This window comes from Ovis canadensis, chromosome 11 (assembly GCF_042477335.2).
Source record: "Ovis canadensis isolate MfBH-ARS-UI-01 breed Bighorn chromosome 11, ARS-UI_OviCan_v2, whole genome shotgun sequence".
NCBI lineage: Eukaryota > Metazoa > Chordata > Mammalia > Artiodactyla > Bovidae > Ovis > Ovis canadensis.
The window spans coordinates 43,369,649-43,387,538 of NC_091255.1; the positions used below are offsets into that span (position 1 = coordinate 43,369,649).

Consider the following 17,890-nt stretch of genomic DNA (forward strand, 5'->3'; position numbering starts at 1 on the left):
CCCTGCCCGCGGCTGGCGGCATGCATGACCAGAGGCGGACCGAGCCTGGCACTTGTGCTGAAGGTGCGCAGGCAGAGCGGTCAGGTGACGCCACTCTGTCCAGCTGTCCCCTAGGCAGGTGCCTGCAGGTCCCCAGGGAAGGAGTGAACGTTTACAGGAAGAGTAGACGCAGTGGTCCCCTCCCATCCTTGGGGACATGGAGGTACGCTCCCTGTGGGGTGGGGGCCGGGCCTCCCTGTCCACAGCCCCCCGGGCACCCTTTCCCTGCCAGCACAGAAACCCCCTCCAAGGCTGCCTCCACTTGTGCTCTTTCCTCCTCTGCAGTCGTGGCAGGCCCCCGTCGAGGAGCTGGGGTGCCTGTAGGGGGTGTGCCAAGGACACTGCAGAGCAGGGACCCCCGTGTGTCCAGCCTGTTCCCTCCAGCCATGCACAGCCCTCACCTCAAGTCGATGGCCAGCACTGCCCGGGGCAGAGGGTGGGGGTTTGGGGAGCCCCTGTGGCCTGAGCTTCTGCAGTGTGGCTCCTGGCCGCCTCCAGAGAGGCGAGTCCTGCCACCTGTGGGTGCAGGGGCCGCTGTGGAGTGCTAGGTCAGACCCCAGGTTCACTGATGGAGACAGAGGTAGAAGCTCCTTTGCTCTGATGAGTGGCAGCGTGCGGCCCACCAGCAGACGGAGCAGCTCCGTGTGGACCCTGCACCCTGGAAGGAGGCAGCGGTGGCACAGTCTCAGTGCCCAGAGAGCCCCGCCCCCGCCATCGTCAGACCCTCAGAGCCATCACCCACGTAGGCGGCTCTGAGATGTGCTGGTGTAGGGGTATCTGATGAGCAGGGTGAAGGAGCTTTTGCAAACATGGACCAACAGCAGCAGTGCAGTGGCCAGCAGAGTCAGGAATAGGGAAGGCCCTGCAGCCAGGTGCTCTGAGCTGTCCCAGCGAAGTGGGCGGGGCGCACGCTCTACACCCGCGCTCTGCCCTGCCTCCAGGGACACCCTACGCGGCCTCTTGTATCTAGAAACTGCACAACGACGTGTACGTTTTCACCCCCAAAGTACCTGCATACCCCAAGCCTGTGGCTCTCGCCCAAGTGCTGGCCAGATGCCATGTGGGCTCCCCTGGGGCTGTGTCCCTGCTCCCGTCCTCACAGGATTAGTGCTGAGGATGCCTGGTGGTGGTTAGAAGCGTGTCACTCAGGCCACCAAGAACACAGAAGCACGAGTGCAGCCCTGCGTGGGCGCCCCGGTGCCCTGGGCCTCAGCTCGAGTGAGCACACGTCACAACGGCCGGTTTCCATCTAGCTCCAACATCCTCTCTGCCTTCTTGACATAACAGGGTCTCTGGTCAACCTTTCCCAAAGCAAGAGGGGGCTTCTTTCCAAAAGATGGAGGGGTGAGCAAGCTTCCTCCTCCAGTGACCGAGGAAACATGCTGTCACTGTGATTCCAGCCTGGAACGCAGGCTGCAGGGCAGCATCCACCTCATGTGAGAAGAGTAGGGTTCCTGGTGACCAAGAAAGAATGACCATAGGAAGGAATGAGAGGGGCCGGGTTTTGTGCAAGATTTAATAAAAAACAGACAAAAATAGGAGTGGCTGCTTGCAGCACTTCCCAGGCTGTGAAGGGTTCACCACAACGGTCTGGGGTGCGGCTCTAAGCGGTGTCAGCGGATGTGTAAGAGCTGCTCCCCTGGCCCCAAGCCCACGGGGCAGGTGCAGGCTCAGCCCTACCCTGGGCTTCCAGGTCCTCCCTGGGCTGTGAGCTGTCAGCACGGGACCCACAGCACAGCCTCGTGGCCCCTCCTGCCCCGCCTGCACGCAGGGTGAGACAGAGCTAGCTTATCCCAGGCTGCTGGGCCGTAATACTGACAGAGAGCCGGGGCAAGGCAGGGCAGGTTGCAGAAACCAGGGAAAGCTTGAATGAAGACCACAGGAGTGGAGCGAGCCATCCACAGGCCAGTCTCTCATGCATCCAACCACAGTCAATGCAGACGACAACACCAAGAACAAGGACGACAATAAAAAATGAAGGGATGGACAGGAGTGGCACGGGGGCTGTGGCCGGGAGGTGTGTCCAAGCTGCACGGGAGCAACTAGTCGCGCTCCAGGTCCCGGGACTCAAAGAGCTTCAGGCGATCTTGCACCGTCAGGCCTTCCTTCAGACTCTGGTGGAGAAACAGACAGGCTGTTGGCCTCAGCCCTGCATGGCACAGGTGGCCGGTGGTGAGGCACGGCGCGGGGTCCCGGAGGGTTAGTGGGTGTGCGAGGAGGGCCACGGCCCCGGAGGAAGTGGTGTTACTGGACGAGAAATAATAAGTCAGAAACAAGACCGATGCTGAGCTTAGGGCTCTGTCAACAAGCAAGGATGAGACCAATGGTGCTGGAGAGAAGACCCTGCAGAGAACAAGGAGGCACCTTCTGTGCCCATGTTTGGCCCCGGGAGGCCCCGAGCACACTCCAGGGTGGATAGCCTCCCTGCTCCTAGGCCTCATAGGCCCTGCTGGTCTCTCCTGGGGCTTGGGGACACGGAGGCCGTTCCTGAGCCTTTCAGGATGGAAGCCTGCCCGTGTTTGTGTGGACCTCAGTAAAGGTGAAGGACATCCAGACCCTCGTGGCACGTGCAGGCTTCCCTGAGCATGAGGGCAGGTCTGGGTCCTGCTTTCCCTGGGGCCCCAGCTTCACCCAGGACAGTGCTGCTCGCCTGTTTTTTAATTCTGACGCCACCGAGTCAGAGGAAGGGGATAAGCCCACATCCCACTGTGACGAGCTTTAATGTGCACGAGTGCCTCACATGCTCTCGGGACTCTGCTCCCAAGCACGCCTGCTTCAGGCAGTGCCTCCGTCTACACAGCAGCCAGTCTCACCCAGGGGCTGGCCCTGGAACCTGCCACCCACTCTGTTTTAGCTGGGACCTTCCTTCCCTAAGTGGCAGCAGACCACCAACTCCCGAGGACAGAGGCCTCCGAGCCCTGTCACAGGCCGGGAGGGGTCAGTGGCTGCCCACCCAGCACCTCTGTGACTCCATGCGCAGCTGCCCAGACAGGGCTCCCCCCGAGGAGCCTGCACACACCCCATCTGCTTTCAGTCCCAGAGAAGCCCGGCTGCTCCTGAGACGAGGAGCTGCTGACCCGGGGGGGCCAAGCCCTCCTGTTCCTGAGGGAGGCAGGTACAGAGAGCACCCACAGGAAAGGCAGACATCCACAGAGCAGACCCTGGTTCAGAAAGCCCTGGGGACACGGTTTCTGGGTGATTTAATTCCTGTCTCCCCACTGAGGGTGGGGGTGTTACAGACACATCAGGACAGAGGGCCACACCGGAGCCGTGCGGCTGGCTGTTGACAGCACGTCATAGGCCCAGTGCTGTGGCCAGTGGTGTCCCTGAGGAAGACAGCAAGGGCCCAGCTTCTCCCTGGGCCAGCAAGAACGCTGTTCTTATGTCGAAAACTTGCCAAGCCAAACTGACTCAAACGTGACTCTAGGGAACCCTGTCCCTGAGCTTCCCCCAACTCATTTGGTCCAGCCTCGCTGAGAGCCCCAGACAGACCGACCCTCGCTTCCTGCCCCCGCCTTCACCAGCGTGCAAGGCCTTCCCAGCACACCTCTGCAGAGGCCTTGTGAACAAAGATCTGGCCCTTTATCCAGAGCCCAAACTCCTTGCTGTACTACTTTAGGATCTTCGTTCCCGACGAGGGACTGAACCGGAGTCCTGGTGCTGAGAGTGCCGAGTCCTAACCACTGGATTGCAGGCAAGTCCTGCAAAGTACTTTATTTCCCCGGACTCATGGTCCGCCTGAGGCAGCGGGCTCGTTGGAGCAAGGCTTCCCTGTGGGGCCTGTTGTTCACAGGCACAGGCAGAAGGCTCACAGCACCCACAGTGAACCTGTAGCAAAGACAGGCCAGCCTCAGGCAAGGAAGTAAGACTCGTCAATAAGAAGAAAACCAGAAACCAAAGGACAAGTCTGGGTTTGCTAAATAGAATTGCTTCCACATTAAAGAAAAAAGCCCCAACTAAGTTTCTGACCAGCTGAACCATCCGGTGGGAAGCAACTCAGAACTGTAGGGAACTGAATGGACTGAGGGCAGACTGCTGGGCTCAGCTCCTCCTGAGGCGGACCCTGTAGCCCGGCAAGCCGGGCGCCTGCTGTCCGGCCCCGAGGCCCCGTCAGCATCCTCGCTGCCCACCCCCCTTCCTGCTGCCCTCAGCTTCCTCACTAGGGCGTCAACAAGCTCAGGTCAGCCAAGCTGGTAAACCCGCTCAGGAGAGAGTGACCCGGGCCCTGGACACCCGGCCCTGTGGGAGCCAGAAGTGTCCAGGCCAAGTGTCGGAGTCAGGCAGCCAGTGCTCAGCCCGTGCCTCCCGTCTCTGAGATGCCTGGGTCCTTGGGGCTGGAAAACACTCAGCCCCTAGCGCCTGTGGTCCCCTTGCTCTGCTGAGTATCTGTCAAGCTAGAGGCATGAGGCGTCAGCCCCCTTGGCCTGTTAATCCTGGGGGTGGGGAGTGGGAACTACTTCAGCGATGGGAGAGTCTTGTCAAGCTTGCCTCCTGACAGAGGAAGCGGTGTCCCAAGAGAACGTGAGCACACACCATTCCACACGCGGGATGAAGGGCTGACAACGCCTGCGCCCCCCAGCATGTGGCTCTGGGCAGCCGGCCAGGCGGGGGGAGCCGCCCCTCTGTTAAGAGGTTACAGTTAACTCCCCGGAAGAGGTAAGAAACTTCACATGGATCCTGTGTGTGCTGCTGAGCAGGAAGAACAAGAGTGATGGGAAAACGAGCTCCCGTGGAGGAGCGAGCAGTGCATGCAGGCAGCGCTCCTCGCGGGCAGCAGGCGAGTGGTGTGAGAGGAGGTTTACCTACACGACAGGGGGGCCGGGAAGCGGGTCGTTTCAGTTATCCCATGAGACCTGCTCAATTACGGACTGTCAGGGGAAGAGCAAAAACAAGACACACACACAGTAAATCCTAAGTGCAACAAGCTGGGCACCCCACCCTCCGCCCACCTTCCCGTGGAGGGGTGCGCAGGGGGCAGGGGCCCATGTGGAGGAAAGTGTGCGGACGGCGTCAGTGTGAACTACAGATGTGCGAGGAGCGGTCCAGACGACAGGACGGCCCCTGGGAGGCCCGCCGTCACCGAGGAAACAGTCCTGCTGCTGTGCAAGGGGCGCTCGGCCTGAAGCCCCGGCACTGACCCAGTGGGATGTGCATGACTTGAGGCACCCTGGGGACCCTCCATGCAACCCCTGGTGGGCTCTGCACACCCAGTGCAGGCCCCCAGACTCACCTTGGACCTGAGGCCTCTGAGCTGCCGGCCAACACAGGACCTGTCTGTCTTCAGGAAATCAGGGTTGCTCTTGGACTTCATGATGTCTGAGAAGATGAAGAGGGCATGGTGCTAGTTTTGTAAACCCCCCAAAACACACAAGTCTGAGGGCTTCCCAGCTTTTAGCATCGTCACCCACGTGACATCTTCATCAACAAACCAGCAGAATGCCAAGCCCATAACCGTAAGTCATAAGATCCTCAGGACAAGGCACAAGGAGGCGTGGAGGATGATTGCGGCCCCAGGCTGGCCACGGCCCTGCTGCTGCTGGGCCCCTGCTGCCTGCCCTCCCGAGACCCCGGGCTCTAGCTTCCTGTACTGAAGGCTCGCTCCCCGTCTCTTGTGAAGAGCTGCGTGGTGGGTGACTAGCAGGCCAGCCCCCTGACTGTGGAAGCTGAGCCAGCTTTGTGCTCCTGTGTGAAGTGCCAGGTCACAGGATACGTGCGCTTCTGGCTAACCCAAAGTCCTCTGGCCCCCAGACTCTTCTGAAGCAGCCGGTGTTACATCTGAGCTGAACTCTGCTGCCTGTGGCCTGCCTGCCTTTGGGAGAACTCCTAATGCCTGCCCAGCAGTGATGCAGGCCACCAAGCAAGGGTCCTCACTGGCTGAGGGGGAGGCTCCAGGATCAGTGAGGTTGGACATGGCCTCAGTCCTTGCCCTGCGGCCTTTTATAGGTTTTATGGTGAAACCCCAGGATCACAAACCAGCGAGAGCCACTTCCAGAATAAGGGAGTCCGTCAGGAAAGCGAGAAACACGGCCTGCGGTCGTGAACATGTGTACCAAAGAGTGATTGCCCTGTGTGAGCTGGCACCCACCACGTCCTGCCCATGCAGCCAGGGAGAGAGTCTGACCCAGAAGGGGCTCCTCCTGGAACAAGGGCCAGCAGCCCCACCACCCAGTTTCCAGAGAGAGAATCCAGAGCCGCAGGACTCACCATATCCGGACACAGGCGGGTTCTCCGGGGACTTCTCACCCAGTGCTTCTGTGGCGGCTTTCAGCTGCTCCTTCAACCTGCTGACGTCACAGTCGGCCTTTGCTCTCACAATGCTGAGTTCTGTGTAGATATCTTTGTACTTGTCACTGGCGTATTTCTTGTCCTTGGGGACAAAAGGACAGCAGAGCGTGGTTACAGACATACTGGACTAGGGATGCCTCCAGAAGCAGAGGAAGCAGGCTGACCCCACCTTGTGGAGGCAGAAACCAGACACAAAGTGCAACAGGCATGGCAGGGCCCCGGCTCTGAGCAGGCTGGCGCTGCCTTGACCCTGAGGGCAGCTCTGTGCTTCAGGCTGGAAGCCCCGGTCTTGGCCACCCCAAGTGAGTCCGCCTCCAGGAGCACCCGCAGGAAACGGCCGTGCGCTGGAGCCCTGGGCCCTGCCAGGCAGAGGCAGGACTGCCCGCCCTCATGTCCGCTGCCCCGCCCGAGGGCCACCGTCCAGAACACTCGTGACGGTGAATGCACGCGGGCCTCTGCGTGTGGTCTGGACCCGCGTGGCCCCACCCTCCAGGCCCTCATGGGACGTGCGTTACCCGCAGCGCCGTCTGTAACTCGTCCTTGAGGGAGCTGATCTCCTGTTTCAGGTACTGAATTTCTGATTCCTTGACCCTCAACAAGACCTAGAGAGAGAAATGAGGGAGCTGCAGGGTCACACAGCTGTTCAGTGTTTGGTTTTGGAGGTCAGCACTTGTGATGTGGTGGAAACCAGGGACAGGGGCAAGGGAGTGAGGACGGGTTAAATGTAAAGGTCCCGGGGCCTCGAGAGGTCCCATGCTGCCTGGCGGCTAACTGTTCTCTTTGTGTCCTGGCATGACTTGGGTTTTCCCGTAAGCTGGGGCCACCCCTGGTCCCACGTGCAACTTGTGCGCTGCAAGCTGAAGGGACCTGGCTCTGAGCCATACCTCTAACTCGTAGGCGTCCTTGCCCTGTGTGAGGGGCGAACCAGCGGCCTCGCCACCGGCGTCCCCAGTCAGCAGTGTCCGCAGCCGTGAGATTTCTGCAGCCAGGCGGTTGTTCAGCTCCTGGAGACAGCGACACAACCACAAGGTGCTCTCAGAGCTGCCTAGGGCTGTGATCATAGTGCAGCCGGGTGTCTGAGTTAGCATGTGAGCTGTGACACCTGTGCAGAAGCCATTTCCATGGAGCTGCCCCTCAGGAGCTGTGCTCCCAGCCCCTCTTGTCACCACAGCCGGTGCTGCGCAGCTCCGTGTGTCCCCATCCCTGCAGGTTGGAGCCTTCTGCTGCCCTCAGCCCTCGCTTCGTGTCCCTTCTCTCCAGCTGACAGGCGGTCACTTGGGCCACTGCAGTGACCAGGCACACAGCTGCGGGCCCCCCAGGGTCTCGAGCCGGGGCCAGGCCGACAGGCCTGTCTGCTCGGTGCCTTGGGAGGATGAGCGGTCCAGTGCACACAGAGCAGTTCTTTTCAGACTAGACCTACCTTGAGCTGTTCCATCAGTAAATATTAAGTATGCCCCAATTTTCTAAGCAGCAGGCATGTTTTAAGAGAATAATCTGACAAAATCCTATGTGAGCACTGTATGGTCTTGACTGGAAGGTGTTTAAACACAGTCCCAGCCTTGGGGGTGGAGCCCTGGGCCCCAACCACACAGTGACGAGAAAGAGAGCCCGAGGCTAGCAGCTAGCGGCAGCGGTGACGTCTGCCCACACCCTGGTGAAGCTGGACATTGGGGGGAGCCTGCGGAGCGGGGCCCCCGTGAGGCTCACCTGGTTGTGGGCATTGAGCTCCTGGTTCTCGCGCTGGCACTGCCGTAGGGCCTGCCGCTCCGCTTCCAGGGCCTGGGCCAGGTGGGCGTTCTCCAGGCACTTCTGCGAGTACTGCTCCGAGAGGACCTCCAGCTCACGCTGCACGGACTGCAGCTCCTCCCTGGGGGGAGGGCGCCACTCACTTCTCGGGCCACGCCCTGGGCCCAGCGTCCCCTTCACAAACTCAAGGGACAGCGGGACAGCACCAGGCAGGGCAGCCATGAGAGCCCCGTGCCCCATCACAGCACAGGTGTGCAGCCCAGCCTGGGGGCTCCGTCCATCCCCCGGCAGCCTGAACTCCTCTCCTGGGGCTTGGGGTTGGGAGAGCCTCACCCTCACACCCAAAACGTGCTGTTTCTGATGGAGATCAGAACTGGGCCATTTCTGGAGCTGGCTGACAGCCTACACCAGCTCTACCCGGATTTGGAAAACAAGGCCAAAGGGCTACAGACCCCCTCCAGCTGCTGCTGCTGCCCGCCTCTGCCGTCAATGCAGCCCCGTGAAGGTGGCTCTGCATGGCCTGCGGTGGCCGAGGGGAAAGCTCCCAGGGGTGCTGGTTCTCCTGAGGGCAAAGCTCAAGAGCAGCTGTGGGGTGGACGCGCCTCCCCCTGCCGCCTCAGCAGACAGCACCGCAGTGAGTGCTGTTTGAAGACGTGGGGGTTGTGGCCGCATCTGCACACACAATTAGGGTGTCCACACTGCGCCTCCACCCCCCAGCTTCTGAAGCAGCGGCAGCTGATGGAGAGAAGGGATCCGGCGGTCTCCCAGGTGGGTCCTTAAGATCTGACTGAGACCTCTTCTGCTGCATCTTACTCTCTCTGTTTTACTGACTGGCTTCTGTTCAGCTCAGTAATGGGACCACTTGGGCTGTGAGAGCAGTGCTGGGCCAGGGCGGTGTGGGGCGCCTTGAACAGGAGGCTCTGAGTGGGCTCAGTGCCTTGGGCCTCCACCCGCGCTGCCAGGACCCCACGTCTCAGAGGCTTGTACAAAGACAGGCGGAAGGCACCGCCCTCCCAGCCAACCAGCCCAACTCACAGGTACTGCCGCTGCAGGGCCTCGACGTCCGCATTGACGCTGCTGATCTGGGAGCGCTGGCTCTTCTCCAGCTCCCGCTCCATCTCCTCGCGGTGGGCATTCTTCATGGCTTCAATGGCTGCGGACAGGATGTGGCCTTCAGCACCAAGAGGCTCGGGGCGAGCCCAACAGGAAGGGGACATCCCGCACCGCTGAGGCTTGGCTTGTTGGCAGCTGGGCCAGGATTCCCCAGGAACTCCCAAACAAAAGGGATCAGGTGGGGTTTGGTTTTAATATTTAAAAAAAAACCTGATTCCATAAACGTCCAATATAATATAGAAAAAGCAGGCTTTCAGGTTGGCCTGTCTTCTCTCGGTGCTAAGACCCAAAGCTGCTCTGGAACACAAAGGAGGGAACATTGGCCGAGGCCCAGTGCTTGGTGCTGACACTCCAGGCTCTGACAGACCAAGGCACCGCAGAGGTGTCTGCTATCAGAGAAGTACCAGCAAAGAGACGGACGAGGACAGGTCCTCCGATGCACAGATGTGACTGGCTCGGGGCTCATGAGCTCCCGAAGGGCTCCTTAAGCCTGCTGTCCCCCTGGAGAAGGGTTAGAGCTTGTGCCCAGCTCGGGGAGAGCCCATAACCCATCCCGGGGTGAGCGACTCCCACCTGAGATGGTGGCTGCGGTCTCCTCAGCCAGGAGGCGGTCTTTCTCCTCCCGCAGTTTCTCCAGCTCCCGCTGGTGCTGCCTCTGCAGGTCCTCGATCTTCTTCTGGTGCGTCTCTTCCATGGCTGCAAACCCCCGCTCGCATGTGGCCTGAAAGGTGCACAAGGGGCTTTACCCACTTCCCTTTGGCTCCCTGAGCAAACTGTGACTGAGAAGACCACAGCCCCACCCTGCCTGGCCCCCAGGGCGGGAAGCTGCTCTCTGGAGCTGAGCCTGGCACCAACTCAATCCCAGAGCAGTTAGAAAAGGGTGTTCACCCAGTGAGCTGCCTGATTCCTGTGATTGAGTTCCATTTCTCTGCAAAGAGCTGGTACTGTGGGTAGGAGGAGGCTGCCGTGGAATTGAAAACAGCCCACCCTGGCCCTTTATGGAGTGACTGCCAGGTAGGACTGACAGGACGACACAGAGCACGGGCAGAGGCTGGCAGGTCTGGTCTGAGTTAACCACTGATGTGCTCAGAACTGCCATACCCCGGGCGTCGGGCACAGCTGCAAACAGAGATGAGTCTTGGTCAGCTGCCAGGAGCTGAGAGACCCTATGAATGACAGTGACCCAGGACATAGAGCCGGGGGCCCAGCCCTGCCACTGCCCAGCTGGCCACTCTGAGATGGTCACTGAACTTCTCAGGCATGCGCTGGAAGAATTAGATTAGGGTGTGGGACATTTCCTTTTCCTTGTGAAGGAGTACAAAGTGAGGTGCTAATTACCAGGTGCCTCTGCTCATTGCATTGAGGTCATGGCAGGACTGCTCCCCGGCCTGGTCTGTGCCTTGCTCCAGCCTGGCTTGGTTTATGACCTGGATGTGGGCTTGGGGAGCTAAGAAGTGGTCCAACTACCCCATACACCCACCCTGTATCCCCCAGGCCTGGCATATCAGGTTAGTCTTCTGCACGGGGTGGGTGAGTGTGCCTGTGGCCGTCAGGGCTGGTCTGTGCAGCTCTTTTCTGGATGGAGGCACATTGGGACCTCTCTAAGAGAGAGGGCCTCGCTCATTAAGGTGCAGGAACCGTGCTTCTCAGTTCTCTTTCAGAGCTGTGAGAATGTAGCCACGTCACCTCTGATCTAAGTCTGGGGGATCTTCTTGTGTCTGGATCCAGGAAAGATACCAGGAACCCAGTCTGTGTCTGGGCACCTCTGTCTGACTCCCACAGGAGCAGACAGAACTTTCTGGACTCCCCAGTCAGCATTTTCACACTCAGGGTCTGCACTTCCCTGGGACAGACCTGCTGTCCACCACTCATGGGGCATTCTTCCTCACAGTGGCTTCCAGATGGAGCCCCTGTCTCCTCTTTGCAGCTCTCACACCCCTGGACACCTGGAGAGTCCCAGAGCTGCCCTCCCACGTGCTTTGGTTCAGCATGGCTTCTTGGTCAACACAAGGGGAAGGGTCAAAGTCATAGTTTGATGAGAATGTTTTAAGAGTATTTCAAGATAAGGGTCAGAACTCTTCTTACAGAAACACTCAGGTTCTTCCTTGGAGAGCATATGTTAATCTGTAAACACAATTCTAACTTTTAAGACAGTAAACCGTGGGGTCAGTCGGTTCCTCCATGACTACTGTGCAGAGGTATCAGAAAAGGCACCAGCTTGCAGCTGTCAGGAGAGGAACTGAGACCCCAGTCTCCCTCAAGTGACTGCTGTCAGCCCGACACCCAGGCGAGCAGTTTGGTTGTAATTTGTGTGTCTCACAGGACCCAATGAGAACAGACTCAGGACAGAATGCTACCCAAGTCCTCAGCCTGGCCTACATCCCTGCAGGGGCCCAGCATGCGCCCACATCAGCACAGGGGCTTCTTCTCTCCTGACTTCAGGCTGACTACACAAGAGGCCGGTCCGGGCCTCGTCTAAGTTGCCTCCCGTGCAGACCCTGAGTGTCAAAGGAAGTAGCTGGGATGTTACTTTCAAACGCCTTGCTGTTGTGCCCTGACTTCATGGGACAGTGCAGGACTTTCCATCAGCCCTTGAAACCTCCTTGAGATTCAGAATGGCTTTCAAAAGGTTTGGACTGAGTTGGGAAAAGGCACTGGAAACAGCCTGGCAGGTGCCAAAGTGCCTGCCAATGCCCAAGTGCTTATCACAGCAGCAAAGAGCCACCTCAGCACTGGACGTGGTGCTGGCTAGAAGGGGCACATGTGAGGAGCCTGGCATTTACTGCATTCGTGTGGCAAGAAGCCCAAGAGCAGGCAGCCCAAAGCCCAGGCAGCTCCACACAGCTGAATGCTCCAGGGCCGGGAACGTCACCTGGACAGGCCAGGGCCATGGAGTCCTGCTCACCAACAGGGGTGTGAAACAGGATGGATGTGTTAGGGGAAAGTCACTTCTTCAAACGTGTGGGGAAAGGAAGGCTGCATCTCCTTGAGAGAGCAACCATTCCTGCACAAGGCTCCCCACTGGACACGGGCCCTGAGGGGGAGGTGGGAAGTGGCCCTTGACACTGTGTGGCAAACACCGCTGTCCTTTGAGAAGCCTGACTTTGCCCTCCCAGGACAGTTAGGAGGAGAGGAACCTCGCCAAGTCCAGGTCTGCACAGCCTGGAGGTGAGGTGGGGGGTCCCCACCGGGCTCTGCTGGGACCCCCTGTGCCCACAGGCGGTCGAGGGGGAACAGCGCCTTTGGAGCTGAGAACCCTGTCCCAGCCGCACCCCGACCGCTCTGCGCTGAGACCTTGAGGCTCTCCAAGTCCCTCTGGCGCTCCTCCTGCAGGGAGGCCATGCCGCCCGCCGGGTCCTGGTGCTCCAGCTCCTCCCGCAGAACGTCCACTTGCGCCTCCAGCTCCCGGACACGCTCCCTCAGCCCTGCCAAGGACTCGGCCTCGCCACTGGCCAGTGAGCCAGAGGGGGGCTGGCCCTGGTAGCGGCACAGAGTCTCCTGCAGGCACCGCAGGGTCTGCGAGTAGTGCTCCTGCAGGGCCCGCAGCTCCTCCTCATGGATGGTCTGGAGCTCCTTGACCTTGAGCTGGAACCTGGCCTCCAGGGCCTGCACCTGCTCCACAGGCCGCCCCCCCAGGTCCTGCTCGGCCCTGGCCCCAGTGTCAGGCTGGCCCCGGACCCTGCCACATGTGGCCTGCAGCACGCCCTCCACTTGGACCACCTCCTCCTTGAACTGCTCTGGTGGGGCAGCCAGGCTCTCGCCGTGCTCGCCATGCGCCAACTCCAGACGCCTCTGCTTCTGGTCCAGCTGGGCAACCTTGGTCTGGAGCTCCATGTTCTCCCTTTGGGTGAAGGCGATCACGTCCAAGTACTCGCCCTTCTGCTTACAGAGAAGCTCCTCGGACTCCCCCTGCAGGGCCCCCAAGGCCTGCTCATGCCCCTCGTAGGGGTCCCTCTGGCCCAGCCAGGACTCTTTGTAGCCCCGGAACTCATTCTCATATTCAAGCCGGATCCTGCAGGCTGCATAACACACCTGAGCCTGAAGAATCGCATCCTGAACTAATAAAGAATACTGGCCAAGGCCTCCCAGACAAGCACGGCGCAAGAGATGCTGGGATGCCTGCAGGAGCTTCCGACAGTCCCCGAGTACCTCCACAGAGGGAAGTGAGGTTAGGGAGGCAGAAATTTCCCCCAGGAGACTGGCCTTATCTTTAAGCTGCAGGGCAAGCTCCTCCTGAATAGCAGCTAAGACTCCAGAACTCTGGCTGGACAAGGGACAAGCCAGAGAGCCGGCTGGGTCCTGATGACTTGGTGCTTCTACCGGTGGGTGCCTGGCCCAGGACACCTGGTCGCCGTCTCTGGTGCCCAGTGGAAGCTGCAGGGCTTCCGAGACCTGCTGCATCACCCTCTCAAAGGCAGGGGTCCGATAGGCCCCCAGGACCTCCTGCAGCATGCACCTGTGCTGCTGCAGGGCTGCCTGTGTCCCCTGGAGGGTCTCCTGGATGCTCCGGAGCCTGCGGTGGAGGGACTCCCTCATCGAGCACGCGGCAAGACTGAGCTCAGCCCTGACCCACGTGGCATCCGCCAGGGCAGGGGCTGGGGCTGGCCGGGCACATGGCTGCCTGCTTCCCGAGACACTGGCTGCCTCTCCTCCCAGCGTCTCCAGGTGCCGGCTCAGGGACTCGACCTGGCTCCAGAACTCTCCATCCACCAGCACCTTCTTGGCCCAGGCATCTGCTGGGGCCCCTGGACAGACCACAGCACTTTCAGACTCCAGCGGCCACCGTCCTGACTGAGCGATCTCCAGGAAGACTTGTGACATGTCTGATGTCGTGTTCCGTAGCGAGTCTGCAATCTGGTCTATGAGGGCGGCTTCCAGAGCGATCTGCTCAGAGAGGAGCTGCAGCTGCTCCTGCTCGCTCAGTGTAAGCATGTGTGGCAGCTGCTGGGATGGCGCCTTCTCCTCCTCAAAGAAGCCTGTTTCCCCCGTGGAAGCTGGCTGGGGATGCAGGGCCTGGACAGCACCCATGAGCAGGCTCTCAAGACCAGCCAAGGGCCCCGCTCCTGCGTCCCCTGGTAGGGACCGCAGCTGTTCTCTACAGCTCTCCAGGCAAGCCAGGGCCTGGCTGTTTTTCACCTGGATGTCGCTGAGCTCCCCGACATGGCTCTCGACCGCCTCCACCCTGGCCTGTCTCTCCTGCTCCAGCTGGGCGGCCAGCGCAGTGACCTGGAGCAGGCTGGCTCGGAGCTGCTCGCAGAGCCGCGCCTCGGTGCTGGCCCACTGCTGGTGCAGCGCAAACAGGGCCTCCTGGCTCTGGCCCTGCTGGCTCTCCAGCCTCGCTGTCACGCCTTTGAGCTTCTCCTCCGTGACGTAGAGCTTGGTCTCCAGGGAGTGGATAATGGACAGGTAAGCATCTGGGTCACTGGGCATGGGGAGTGAGCTGGGGGTAGCCTCTGATGACATACTTTCCTCCGAGGGTGAGCGCTCCTGACTGGTATCCGAGGACATGCTGCTGGCTCCGGTCTTCTCACACCCGTCAGGGTGGGTGTACTTCTGACACTGGATCGTGGAGAATCGGATTCTTTGCCTCTTAATGCCAGGTGCTCCCTGGTCAGGTTTTGAGGACACTTCCGACCTCAGGGGCACCGTGCTCTCTTCTCTGCTGGGGCTGCTGTCCCCCAGGTCCTCCCCTGGGGCCACGTCCTCCAGCCCCAAGTAGGGCAGGCCCAGAGGCATGCCGGCAGTCTGGCACTGCAGGCCCACACGAGCAAGGCTGTCCTCGGCATCCTCCAGAGACTCTGTGGCCAGTCGCCGTTCGATCTCCCCCTCTGCCTGGAGCTTCTCGTCTTCCTCATCTAGGCTGCTCCCCAGGGTGGACGGCCCCAGCAGAGCCTGCTGCAGGCCCCGCCCCTCCCTCTCCAGCGCCTTCTCGTGTGCATCCTGCAGGCGCCGCAGCTCCTCCTCCTTCTCTTGGAGCCGCGTGCGCGCGCCCTGGAGCTGGCCGGCCACCCTCCTGAAGGAGTGCTCCAGGCTCTGGTAGTCGGCCTCCCTTCCCCTCAGCTTCTCCTGCAGTGCAGCTACATCCCCATCGGACAGGGAGACGCGGCCCAGCAGCTCTTGGAAGCGCTGCTGTGTCAGGTCGCGCTCATCGCGCAGGCTCTGCACATGCTCGGCCAGCTTCTGGATGCTGGCCTCCTTCATCTCCAGCTGCTCCTCCAGCCGCTGCACCGCCTCGCTGCCCTCACACCCAGCGCTCAGCTTCTCCTCCTGCAGAGCCTCCACCCGGTGCTCATGCTCCTGCAGCCGCCCCTCGAAGGCGCGGGCCCTGTCCTCTGCCTCCGCCAGGCTCCGCAGTAACTCCTGCTTCTCCCGCTCGCAGCTCCCCAGCAGCAGCTCATAGTTCCTCTGCAGTTTCTCCTCCATCAGCCTCTGGGCCCGCTCGCTGGCACCCAGCTGCTGGCTGAGGTCGGCGATGCGCTCCTGCAACTGCTGTACCTCCTTGTGCCGGTCCCGCTGCAGCACTTGCTGCCGCTCCAGGTCCCGCAGCTCCTGCGTCCTCCCCAGCAGCAGGGCCTCTGCGCTCTGGAGCTTTCGCTCGCTGGTGCGCAGCTGGGCGCTGAGCGCGGCCTCGCTCTGCTGCCGCTCCTCCAGCTGCTCGCGCACCTTGTCCTTCTCCAGCTTCAGCTCGCCCTGGAGCTTGGCCAGCGCCTGCTCCTTGATGGCAAGCTCGGCGGCGGCGTTGCCCAGCCGCGCCTGGAGGCTCCGGATCTCGGCCTCGTGGTGCCGGATCGCATCCTTGGCCTCCCCGTAGCTGCGCTTCAGGGCCTGAATCTGCCGTGTGATGAGCTCCTGGCGCTGGCACTGGGCCTCCAGCTCGCCGTGCAGATCCTGGTTGACTCTGTGGAGCCTCTGCCAGGTGCCGGACGGGGAGGTGGCCACTTCGGTCTTAAAAAAACCGATGAAACATGGGTTAGTAACACTCGGCCTCCCAGTTCTGAGTGTCACACCTCTGGCCAGGGTCAACCACAGAAAGGCTCCTTGGTGGGTCTGTCTTTTATCCTTTGCACAATTTTTTTTTCCCATTAAAAAAAACCTAACAAATCATCTCAATTTTTTTTGGTAAGCAGCTGTTTCCAGATAAACAGAAAACATGAACAGTAACATCAAAACAGCTCTAACTGCACAGCTTCTAGGAGAAATAAACCAAACAGAACTGAATAATGGAGCACAGTGGTAAGCAAACGAAGACTGCGGGACGAGACTCTGGCAGGAGGCGCGGGCAGGAGCAGAGCAGAGCATCATTTGTTTTGCGAAACAAAAGGCACATGGCTCTAGACCACAAACCCCACAAGAGCGCAGCACCCGACACGCTGCCCCTTCCTTCTGGCACAGGAGAAGGAAGGGCGGCACCGCTGGCGGACGTCAGTGAGGTGACATCCGAGACACTCCTGTGGGAGGTGGCGCCCGTCCTCCACAGTGACAAGAAGAACTAACCTCTACCTGCAAGAAGACAAAACGAGGGGGAACGGAAACCATGGAGTAAAACATGAGAGTTAACAAAACAAACAAACCTTTGTGGAGTTCAAAATAACAAAGTGAAGCATGCAGAAAATAAAACACTTGAAACAAAACTCCTCAAACTGAAAGGCATGCAAAATACACAGAACTAACTAACGGAGGAGAAAACAACATGAAGGGAGTGAGAACAGCTCAGCCTGGGAACTGGCCTGCCCATGGCTCCCTCGAGGTACGCTGGCGGGGAAGCCACAGGTGTGACACTCAGTTACGCAAGTTAAGAGACAGTCCACGGCCACACATGCCAGCTCCTCCTCCCGGCTGGCAGCACGGCGCCCACCCGCCACCATGACCCTCCTCACCCTTAACCCCAGAGGCCCTCCTCGCTCACCCAGACTTGAGATCATAAGCAGTGTGAAAGCAGAGGGAGGTTAAGAGTAACTGCCCTCTGACCTGGCAGGGAAGTATTAATATGTCTGGCCTGGGGGCAGGCTCATGCAACCATCTGGGTCAGACACAGGTGGGTTCTGAGGTTAGCAATGTGCAAAATCTGCTACCAGTTATCTTCTCGGCCTGATGTCAGCTGGCAGCCCAACCAGGGTTTAAAAAGGTGCTCCCCAAACCTGCGGGGTCTCTGCACAGATGTCCTAGAAAGTCCTAGAGTGACACGTGCAGGAAAGAGGGGTGTCCCCACACCAGGTCCCAGGGCCTCAGGGTCTGAACTGGGCATGGCAATAACTATGGCTGAAGGGCTGGGAGGAGGGTCCAGGGCACATAGGGTGCCTAGGACTGAGGCCAAAGCTGGGGAAAAGGAAAGCAGAAAAAACATCCACCAGAGGGTGTTTTGGAGCGGGGGGCAGGAGGACAGACTGCCCTGAAGGTCCACCGGACCAAGGAAACCAGTGTGCTGCGGTCTGCAGATGCAGAGACGTATCACAGCGACTCAGGGGCCTGGAGAGTCGGGGCGGGGGGGACCCTCTGGGACCGTGTCTTGGTCTACACAGACAAGGAACCTGATGCTGGGGGACAGGGTGCAGGACCTGACTGGACTGTGGCGCCCTCAGCCTTTGATGCCAAGACTCATGTTCTCAGTCCCACCATCCTGCTTTGCTCTTCCTGGAGCTCCTCTGTCTGTCACCTCTTCCCATCACACGTTTGCTAAGGGGGCAGCGGAGTGCTGTACCCCAGAACT

General features: G+C 60.1%; 1 protein-coding gene across 4 annotated transcripts in view; it reads right to left on the bottom strand.

Moving 5' to 3' along the window:
- Nucleotides 1–1,541: 1,541 nt before the first annotated feature.
- Nucleotides 1,542–17,890, bottom strand: part of MPRIP (myosin phosphatase Rho interacting protein) — a 91,749-nt gene continuing 75,400 nt past the window's right edge. Inside the window, exons 16-24 of one of the 4 annotated variants that reach the window (XM_069543063.1) lie at nucleotides 9,757–9,904; nucleotides 9,106–9,223; nucleotides 8,032–8,191; nucleotides 7,209–7,328; nucleotides 6,840–6,926; nucleotides 6,244–6,406; nucleotides 5,270–5,355; nucleotides 4,846–4,907; nucleotides 1,542–2,153 (exon numbers count right to left, since the gene is read on the bottom strand). In XM_069543063.1, the coding sequence (XP_069399164.1) occupies nucleotides 4,875–4,907; nucleotides 5,270–5,355; nucleotides 6,244–6,406; nucleotides 6,840–6,926; nucleotides 7,209–7,328; nucleotides 8,032–8,191; nucleotides 9,106–9,223; nucleotides 9,757–9,904 (915 nt within the window). In that variant the 3' untranslated portion in view covers nucleotides 1,542–2,153; nucleotides 4,846–4,874. Of the gene's footprint in view, nucleotides 2,154–4,841; nucleotides 4,908–5,269; nucleotides 5,356–6,243; nucleotides 6,407–6,839; nucleotides 6,927–7,208; nucleotides 7,329–8,031; nucleotides 8,192–9,105; nucleotides 9,224–9,756; nucleotides 9,905–12,477; nucleotides 16,129–17,890 lie in introns of all 4 variants that reach the window. The other 3 variants (XM_069543064.1, XM_069543065.1, XM_069543062.1) reach the window with 3 other exon arrangements.